Here is an 11010-nt window from a genome sequence, read left to right on the forward strand (position 1 = left end):
TTATAGAAAATCATCCCATGAAAAGAGCTGTTGATTTCCTTAGTTCTTTTTGGCACCAATAACTGGAATATTGTCCTAAGGGTTTATGATCTCTCAACAACATTCTTTCTTTAATTGATGCTTGTACAATGAGACATTTTTATACTTAACCTGCTAAATGTAGTTTGTCATATCTAAAAATAGTTTTATTTGAAGTTAAATAGCTTGCTGCTAAATAGCTTCAAGATAGCTTAACCAGAAGTATGAGAGCACCGGTTTCACAGAGACACGCACTAAAAGCAAAATACCCCAAGGGTAATATTACTAGCAGTTGACCTTACTTCAATCCTGTACCTCTTGAAAGTGTGACGATACTGTGGGACAGAGTATGCACAGATCCCAAAATGAACTAAAATCTAAACACCTGAAACTTGTTACCAGAGCTACATTGTGCTTAAAAACATTTCACTAAAATTGTCTTTTTCTAAGACATTCTTTTCTAGAAACTAACACTTATTTTATAATGGAAGAATTAAACATTAGCTTCTCACCTCCCTGTATAATGAATTCACATTACTAATTCATAATGGAAAACTGCAGCTATAAAACTATCCATTCAGTATCGTGCATCCTGCTAGGTTAGGATGTTGGAATATTTCTGAGAGATTTGAATTGTTGCCCATTTACCTGTTGCAGCACAATGCAAAATTTGAAATACTCTGCCATAAATGCTGAGCTGCAAAGTTACCTTCAAGTGTATTGTCCATAACAATACATAACTGGAACTAAATAAGCGACCATTTCAATCCTGTTATACCACACATTAGATTAAATCATGTTGTTCTTTTGTGTTTTGGTGTTTATTTTAATCAGGTTTATGCTTGTTGTTTACCCAGAGCCCATTGGAAGCATGTCATCTATGGAGGTTAATGTGGATATGCTGGAGCAGATGGACCTAATGGATGTGTCTGATCAGGAAGCACTGGATGTATTTCTCAACTCAAGTGGAGAAGACAATAATGAAAGTTCATCAGTATTAGGTAATAAACACAAAAGATTTTGCAGATCCTTGAAATGCAGAGTAGCACACACAAAATGCTGGAGGAACTCAGCGGATCAGGCAGCAGAAAGGAATCAAAAATTGATATTTCAGGCCAAGGCCCAAGACCTAGAATCAGGTTTAACATCACGAAATTTGTTATTTTGTGGCAGCGGTACATTGCAATACATAATAAAAATGATAAATTACAATATGTATGTATTATAAAAAGAGAGGAGAGGAACAAGCTGTCCCTGAAACACTATGTCTTCAGGCTCCTGCACCACCTCCTTGATATTAGTAATTAGAAGAGGACTCATCTTGGATGACAGGGTGATTAATAATGGATGGTGCCCTTTTGAGGCATCGCCTTTTGAAGGGGTACTCCATGCTGGGGTGGGTAGTACCCATGATGGAGCTGACTGAGTTTACAACTGTCTGCAGCTTTTTCCAGTCTTGTGCAATGTCCCTCCATTGTAGACTGTGAAGCAACCAGTTAGAATGCTCTCCATGATATTTCTGTGGAAATTTGTGAGGGCCTGCTGACATCAAATGAAATCAAATCAAGTCAAATCAAACTCCTAGTGAAATATAGCCACTATCGAGCCTTTTTTGTAATTATATCACTATGTTGGGCCCAGGATAGGTCTTCAGAGATATTTACACCCAGCTCACTCTTTCTATTGATGAGGACTGGTGTGTATTCTCTTGACTTCCCCTTGCTGAAGTATACAATCTTGAGTGCTACATTGTAGTTGCAGCACCACTCAACCATCTGGAATTCTGCCAACAATAGTTGTGTCATCTGCAAGTTTATAGATGACATTTGAGCCACACAATTGTGGGTGTAGTGAGAGTTGAGCAGTGAGCCAGTGTTGATTGTCAGTGAGAAGGAAATGTTATTTCCAATCCGCACTGACTGTGGGCACGATTTTGTTCAACACTGAGTTGTACTCGAGCCTGACGTAGGTACTACTACTGTCATCAGGACTGTAAAGAAAGAACATTAGGAAGGTTTTTTTTTGGGGGGGGGAAAGTAACACAAGCTAAAAGGTGATAGGTGAAGCCCACTGAGGATGTGAGGATAAATGTAGGTGTGTGGGAGAGGGGAGAGGAATGGAGCTGATAGGTGGGAAGGATAAAGGGCTGAAGGAGGAGGAATCTAATAGGAGAGGGGAAAGGGTACCAGAGGGAGGTGATGGGCAGAAGGGGTGAATGGGAAAAGAGATGGGGGAGGGGGGAAGTTACCATAAGTTAGAAAAATTGATGTTCATGCCATCAGGTTGGGGGCTATCCATATACAACCCAAGTGGCCTCATCGTGGCAGTAGAGACAGCTATGGAGCAACATGTCAGAATGGGAATGAGCAGTGGAACTAAAATGGTTGGCCACGGGGAAATCCTGCTTGCTGCAGACAGAGTAAAATTGCTCGACTAAGTGGTCTCCCTGTCTATGTCAGGTTTCACTGATGTACGGGAGGTCACACTGGGAGCACCAGATACAATAGGTGACCCTGAATGGTGGTGAGAACGTAGATGAATGGGCAGGTGTAGCATTTCTTCCACTTGCAGGGATAAATGCCAGGAGGGAGATCAGTGGGGAGGGACAAATGGGCAAGGAAATTATGGAGAGTGATCCCTGCGGAAAGCAGAGTGTCAGGTGTCAAACCCATTGAAGATGGCAGAAGTTGCATTGAATAATGTGCTGATTATTATTAACACCTCAGAGTTTCATGAGGTGGTAAGAACAAGAGGTACTCTAACCCTGTTAAGGTGGAAGGAAGATGGAGTGAGCTCACATATCTGGGAAACGGAGGTGTGGTTGAGGGCAGTATCAATGGTAGAGGAAGGGACACCCCATTCTTTGAAGAAGAATATTCTGGAAAGAGAAGCCTCATCCTGGAACAGATACAGAGGACCTAAGAAAAGGGAATGGCAGTTTTACAAGTGACAAGGTTTCTTAAGGTTGTTATAGCCGGAGGTGGTAGTCTCACCAATGAACTGAACTATTAATGCTGATTCTGTGTTGAAAATGAAGTATGGAGAAGGAACACGTGTATCAAATAGCCTCTCAGAACCAAGTCCAGCTCCTGGCCTTCACGTGTGGCTTAGCTACTAAGCCTGGCAGAACACCAGGAGAAAGGGTTACTGGCACCTTAAACCAGTTGCTTCAAGTAATTGGGGTTCGTCAGCCATGGTTGACAGCAATCTAGGAAGAGGAGAACTGTGTGATCTCAAACCTCTGCTGCCTTGCAGCTATACCCACTCATGGGGAAGGCTTCAAGAAGTAACCCTGAGGAAAAATCCATAGCAGGATTCCCTAAGGCAGTCCCACTTTGAGTTTAATGCCAAACGGCAATTTTGTTTGGATTTCTCAGCTGAGTGGAGAGGTAAAGCCTTCTATGTTGGCAGCAGCTTGTTCTACATATCAGACTGCCCTGACTCGCATATCACGTTGTTAGCTGGGATGCAACATCCCAACCAATGGAGGGCTTCAGTCAATGAGAAGTATAATCACGATAGCTATGAGACAGTAGGTTTATAAAAATATCAGTAGACAGCTAAAGATGGAGACCGAGAAATCAAGAAAGGGAAGAGAGGTGTTTGAAATGGACCAAGTGAGTTTGAATCTAAAGTCCACTGTGCCTTTAAAGTTCAGAAAATTGAGAGCTCAGCATTGGTGCATGAAATAGCTTAATTATTAATTGCAGTGGGAAACATTCAAACTACACAAGTCTTCCTTTGTAGATGTATAGAAATTTTATTCAGTGATTGTTCAATAGCTTTAATTCCATTCACTTACTCTGAAGTATATATTTTGCTTTTTAATATCAAATGCACACAAAATACAAACCCTTTGAAGTTGAGTTTTGTGTTTAGAAGTAGTTACTTTTATGCTCTGCTATTAAGATCTTTATGAATCTTTTGCCTTAGCATTACCTCTGTACACTTGATTTCCTTAATATTTAATAATCTATTGATCTTTTTCTTGAAAAAATTAAGAGTTTTTGCAGCTCTTGGACAGAGAACTGCAATTGTTTTAATTCATTATTGCTTATCTGAAGCTTCAGTGTGCTTGGAAAGATGATGAGATGCTGTTCCTCAAGCTTACATCAGGCATCGATAGCCAGAGTGGGGTTGGGATAAAAATTGAAGTGACACACAACTAGAAGCTTGGGATTACCATTGTGGACTAGAGGTGTTCAACAAAGTGTTTACCCATCCTGATTTGGTAATGGGGGTTGGGGGAGGGATAGCACGAGAGAACCTGGGTGGAGTTAAGAGTATGAGTGAGGGTTATGGGCTACCAAAGTGCAACATACAGGTATCATTCTTTTGCTTGCTTATGGCCTCACCATAGCAGTAAAAAAGGCTGAAGACAAACAGGTCAAAAATGGAAACTCCTACTGGCCATTGTGAATGGTGCCCCTCTGATCTGCAAAATGCTTGTCTAGTCTATGCCTGGTCTTATCAACAATGAGGCCACCACTTTTGTGAGCACCAAATGCATTGGACCAGGTTTAAGCGGGGAAGATGAATCTATGCCTCACCTGGAAGAACTGTTTAGGTCCCTGGATGGTGCTGAGGGAACAGAAAGGGACAAGTGCTGCATCTTTGACAATTTGCAAGGGGAAACTGAGCAGACCAGAGTCATGGAGAGAAGAGGAGAATATGTAACTTGCATTAAGATCCTGTTAGAACTGGCACAAAAATGGTTCTGGCTAATATGTTGCGTCTCTCAACCCCTTGTAATGGTGCAGGTCTGCCACCATGTGGTAGTAAGGACCAGTGCCACCACACTAGTGACAGGAGGATGTGATTTCTTTCACTGTGCAGTTCTGTTTACATGTTTGCTCTCCTCGCTCTCTGGATAACAGCGAGGTTTTCTATGCCCTTAGGAGGAGTGGCTTCATCCACTCTGGCACTGGGCAAAGCCAGCTACGCCTATGAGAAATGATGGCAGTAGCAGATAGCTCCTGAGGTCAATTGGTTTTCGAAATCAAGGTGCCAGTTATTAAATAATGTCTTGGTAGAATGCTCATTATTTTGTACATTTTTCTTCTGTCACCTTATTTCTTCCAATGTACTTCCCCAAGCTAATTTAGCAAAGACTTCCCAGCAAGAATAAGAAAGTAGACAGACTCCCGTGGTTCGTTCTCTGCTAGCTGGAAGGCTATACTATAGGCTTTGGTGATCAGAAGAATTTCCATTAAAAAAAAAGGATAAGCCTTTTCTCTAGCACCCTTCACTGTTTCAAGGTATCCCAGAGTACTTCAGGAAAATAAGTAGGCTTTAAGTTATTTGTGGCTGTTTTTATCTGTTAGTTATCTATGGCTACTTTGATGATATGAATCTTGTCCTCCTATGTGTTTGAATAGTTTGCACTGCTCTGAAGTAGACTGCAGTGAGGTCAACTTACCAGGTTTTTTTCCTCTAACATAAAACTTTTGCCACATGAGTTATGCAAAGAGCCAGATTCTTTTTAATGTTACATTTAAGAAGGCTTGTTCTTATGTTAATTCTAGTAAATAGGTGCTAGAAGCTCACTACCTTTCAGATATGAACTGGTCTGTTTATATCAAAGTTAAAACCGATTCTTACTCTGACATTATCCTGCTTTGGCTATGTACTGCCTCAATCTTCTATTTGCTAACCAGTCTTTAATCCCTTCTTTCTTCTACACCTTTGCTCACTTACCTCAAGGCCCTAAGTCCTCTGCAAACAATCGTGTTTATCTTTTTAATGATTTCATCATTGGCCCTCTATCCTTAAATGGCTCAAGATGTCCTTTACCCTACACCACTGAGTCCTTTGGTGTGCATGGCCATTGTTCTCATTTCTTGCTGGCCCTTTCCTTTATTAACGTATGTTGGCCTAGGAGTTACTGTCAAAGGTAAGCCATCTAACATTTGTAACTTCCCTAACTAATAAATCTGCACTTCTCCAGGAATCTGGTTCGTAAGGCCTTTCAGATTTCCAACAGTAAATCTTGCCCATAATGTTTAGGGATGACAGCCATTCAAATTAATTCATACAAAATCTCCATCTCATTTTGTTTAGTATTATCCTGTACCCTGCTGGTCTCACTCTTCAGTATTTACCTCTAAATAGTAACATTACTATCAACTTATGCCTTCTGTTTAGTTTTCTGTTTTTACAGGTGTCTCCCCACAGGATACTTTGCGACCTGTTGTTTGATAAAAAAAATCTGGCCTTTGGCAGTCCACTGACTATAAAGCTTTATCTTTGCTCCCTTTTTTTTGGACAGTGTTACACCTAATTAATTAATTCAATGTTGACAATGGAGTCCAGGATACCTATTGCAAGTAACAGGTGCTTCAGTGTTCAGGGAGTTCCAAACATCTCTATCCTGTTAAACATTTTGAAATCGACATCAGTATACACGATTGAGTGTTTAACAATATAACTTCAATTTAATAAAAAGCCACATTGTTCTTGCATTGGTCATTTTATATTACCATACTGAACATCTATTAACTTCTGAAAACTAACGTCATCTTAGTTTGTGGTTTTGAAAGAATATGTAATGTAATCTAAAATTGATGAGCTATCTACCAGTTGGCAAATGATTGTGAAATGAGCCATAGTTCTATCACCTGTTAGGTTTCCTTTTTAAAATGTACAAGATACAATTAATCTACAAATGTAATTTAGCGATGTTAACTTTTGAAATGTTAAAATATTTTTGTAGAATTCTGCAATGTTGGTATAAAATGTTTGGGTAGTTTGCTGAGGTGAGTTTGCTTAACCCACCTTTTCCCTGAAAGCACTAACAGTGGGAACAATTTTCCTTCAGCTGAGCAACAGGCCATCACTCTTGGTGAAATTGTATTTTTACAGGGTCCGAGTCTGAGCCATATCAAAGTGAAATAACGCTTCAAGTGCCAAGCCAAGCTGAGCTACGGTTAAAATTATCCTCTCTCTCTTCCATCTCTGCTGATACTGCCAGCCACAGTGCAAGTGAAAATAACACACCTCTAGTCCAGTCTGATGAAGAGGAAGTTCAAATAGACACCTGTCTGGTTGCAATCAACTCAAATCCAAAAGAGAACTCTGACAGTGACTCTCAGTAACAGAGACTATTTCACATGGGTTCTCGAAAGTTAACTGAATAATACAGAATGACGGCTCTACTGTGAGAAAGATTTAACAAAGCTAATTCAGAACGTTTTACCTTTTCTAATTTGAATAAGCAAATTCCTATTACCCAGTGCCCTTGAAGATTAACATTGGTAATTTATATATACATACTATATCAAGTTATAACTGATTACCCGTTTTCTTCAAGTACAAAGCTCATTTTCTAAGGCTTGACTAATGACTTCTCCCCTATTCCTGTTCAGCACATTTCAGTTATGCATTCTCAATGTACATATTGTACAAGAGATACTAGTTGCCTGCTTGTGTGTTCCACCCCCTACAATATAATTGTTAGAATTCTGACAAAAATGTTGTGCACTTTAACATTCAGTGAATAAAAGAGTTTTACAATACTGCTTTGCTGTTATTCAATTTTTAATTTGAACAGGCAAGACAAAGTTTGAAAGATGCCTCCAGGAGAGAACACAAGGGTGGTTGGAAGCTATGCTTCTCAGTGTTGAAGTAGTTTGGGGTTTTTGATTTTCTCAGCAACAATCTAGTTAGCAACACTGGAAAAAGATGGGGAAAGTGAAGTACCAGGAGCTTACTCAAAACAGTGCCTGCTTTATAGAATGCCTTGAAAAAGTATTCAGCACCCACAACTATTTTCACATTTTATTGTTGTTTTCTAAATTTAAAATATATGGAAATGTGATTTTTGAGCTAATCTACAAAACATTGCATCATGTCAAATAAAAAGAAAAATTCCAAAACCTGTCAGTAATTTACTAAAAATTTAAAACCAAAATCGTGAGGCTTCTGAAGAATCCATCCCCTTTGTAATGATGCTAACTTTCATCAAGTGCAATACTAACTCACCCAATTTGTTCTGTAGAAAATTGGAGAATTACCAATTTTCAATGAATTCATAAGAATAAATACATCCTCTCTGTAAGAAGTGAAAAAAGTGGCCAGACTGTCCAGATGCCAAAGAAGAATGGCACTTGTGAGAGAGGATACTGTGAAGCCGAGTCACTCTGTCTTGCACAAAAAAAGGACAGTTATGGAAAAGTGGCAAGGAAGAAGCCCTGGCTAAAAAAAAAAGGCATGTCCATAAAGACTTTGCAAAGCATCATTTAGATGATACTGTAAAGATGTGGAAGAAGGTCTTGTGCTCAGATGAGACTGAAGTGCAACTTTCTGGCCTCAACATTAAGCAGTACATGTGGCATCAGTCAGGTAACATATCCCTACTGTAAAGTGTGGTAGTGATGGTGTCATGCTATGTGGATGCTCTTCAGCAGCAGGGACTGGAAATCTGGTCAAGGATTAATGGGAAGGTGAATGTTGCTAAACACAGAGAGATCCTGGATAAAAACCTGCTAGCATCTGCCAGAAAACTTCAACTGGGGAAGGAAGTTCATCTTTTAACAGGACAAAATCGGTGTCCTTGAGTGGCTCAGCCAGAGTCCTGACCTTAAACTGATGGAATATCTCTGGCAAAACCTCAAGATTGCTGTTAACCCCAACTAAACTTGAGCAATTTAGCAAGGGGAATTGGCAAGTCTTGCTCCATCACATTGTGCAAAGCTAATAGACTTATCCAAAACCATTACTAGCTGTAATAGCTGAAAGAGGTGGTTCAGCTACAGAGCAATGAATACTTTTGAACTGCTGACATTTCAGCTTTTGAATTATTTTTCATGCTTTACAATTTTCCCCATTTTAGGACTCTACTGTGAAAAAGGAGCATGTGATTCACAAATAAAAATTCTCAGTTGAATTAATCAAAATCACTGGTTGTAGTATCATGTGAACAAAGGATTAGGGGCTGAATACTTCAAGGCACAGTGTATAACAAGAAATTGTTATACAGCGTATAACAAAAAATTGTATAACAAGAGACAGGCCCCCAAACAGCAGTGTGGATGTAGGGTGTAAGTTGAATAAAGAGTTAAAATTGGCATGTCGCAAAGGTAATGATAGTTGTCGTGGGGGATTTCAACATGCAGGGTGACTGGGAGAATCAGAATGGTACTGGACCCCAAGAAAGGGAGTTTGTGGAGCACCTCCGAGATGGATTCTTAGAACAGCTTGTACTGGAGCCTACCAGGGAGAAGGCAGTTCTAGATTTAGTGTTGTGCAATGAACTGGATTTGATCAGGGAACTTGAGGTAAAGGAACCATTAGGAGGTAGTGACCATAATATGATATGTTTTAACCTACAATTTGAGAAGGAGAAGGGAAAATCAGATGTGTCAGTATTACAGTTGAACAAAGGGAACTATGGAGCTATGAGGGAGGAGCTGGCCAAAGTTCAATGGAACAATACCCTAGCAGGGAAGACAGTGGAACAAAAATGGCAGGTATTTCTGGGAATAATGCAGAAGGTGCAGGATCGGTTCATTCCAAAGAGGAAGAAAGATCCTAAGGGGAGTAAGGGGTGGCCGCGGCTGACGAGGGAAGGGCAGTATAAAAATAAAAGAGAAGTATAACATAGCAAAGATGAGCGGGAAACCAGAGGACTGGGAAGCTTTTAAAGAGCAACAGAAGATAACAAAATAGGCAATACGCCAAGAAAAAATGAGGTACGAAGGTAAACTAGCCAAGAATATAAAGGAGGATAGTAAAAGCTTCTTTAGGTATGTGAATAGCAAAAAAAATAGATAAGACCAAAATTGGGCCCTTGAAGACAGAAACAGGTGAATTTATTATGGGGAACAAGGAAATGGCAGATGAGTTGAACAGGTACTTTGGATCTGTCTTCACTAGGGAAGACACAATCTCCCAGATGTAATAGTGGCTAAAGGAACTAGGGTAAAGGATGAACTGAAGGAAATTTATATAAGGCAAGAAACAGTGTTGGATAGACTGTTGAGTCTGAAGGCTGACAAGTCCCCGGGACCTGATGGTCTACATCCCAGGGTACTTAAAGAGGTGGCTCTAGAAATCGTGGACACATTGGTAATCATTTTCCAATGTTCTATAGATTCAGGAACAGTTCCTGCTGATTGGAGGGTGGCTAATGTTGTCCCACTTTTCAAGAAAGGAGGGAGAGAGAAAACAGGGAATTATAGACCAGTTAGCCTGACGTCAGTGGTGGGAAAGATGCTGGAGTCAATTATAAAAGAGGAAATTACGACACATTTAGATAGCAGTAGAAGGATCAGTCCGAGTCAGCATGGATTTATGAAGGGAAAATCATGCTCGACTAATCTTCTGGAGTTTTTTAAGGATGTAACTATGAAAATGGACAAGGGAGAGCCAGTGGATGTAGTGTACCTGGACTTCCAGAAAGCTTTTGATAAAGTCCCACATAGGAGATTAGTGGGCAAAATTAGGGCACATGGTATTGGGAGCAGAGTACTGACATGGATTGAAAATTGGCTGGCTGACAGGAAACAAAGAGTAGTGATTAACGGGTCCCTTTCGGAATGGCAGGCTGTGACCAGTGGGGTACCGCAAGGTTCGGTGCTGGGACCACAGCTGTTTACAATATACATTAATGATTTAGATGAAGGGATTAAAAGTAACATTAGCAAATTTGCTGATGACACAAAGCTGAGTGGCAGTGTGAAATGTCAGGAGGATGTTATGAGAATGCAGGGTGACTTGGACAGGTTGGGTGAGTGGGCAAATGTATGGCAGATGCAGTTTAATGTGGATAAATGTGAGGTTATCCACTTTGGTGGCAAGAACAGGAAGGCAGATTACTATCTAAATGGAGTCAAGTTAGGAAAAGGGGAAGTACAACGAGATCGAGGTGTTCTTGTATATCAGTCAATGAAAGCAAGCATGCAGGTACAGCAGGCAGTCAAGAATGCTAATGGCATGCTGGCTTTTATAACAAGAGGAATTGAGTATAGGAGTAAAGAGGTCCTTCTGCAGCTG

General features: G+C 40.2%; 1 protein-coding gene across 2 annotated transcripts in view; it reads left to right on the forward strand.

Annotated features, from left to right (window-relative positions):
- The window catches only part of LOC140713618 (dysbindin-like), a 232272-nt gene extending 224740 nt beyond the window's left edge, over positions 1-7532 (forward strand). For both annotated transcript variants that reach the window (XM_073023950.1, XM_073023951.1), the window contains 2 exons: positions 876-1019; positions 6880-7532. In XM_073023950.1, the coding sequence (XP_072880051.1) occupies positions 876-1019; positions 6880-7112 (377 nt within the window). In that variant the 3' untranslated portion in view covers positions 7113-7532. The remainder of the gene's footprint in view (positions 1-875; positions 1020-6879) is intronic.
- The last annotated feature ends 3478 nt before the right edge of the window (positions 7533-11010 follow it).

The sequence above is a fragment of the Hemitrygon akajei genome, chromosome 20, assembly GCF_048418815.1.
Source record: "Hemitrygon akajei chromosome 20, sHemAka1.3, whole genome shotgun sequence".
Taxonomy (NCBI): Eukaryota; Metazoa; Chordata; class Chondrichthyes; order Myliobatiformes; family Dasyatidae; genus Hemitrygon; species Hemitrygon akajei.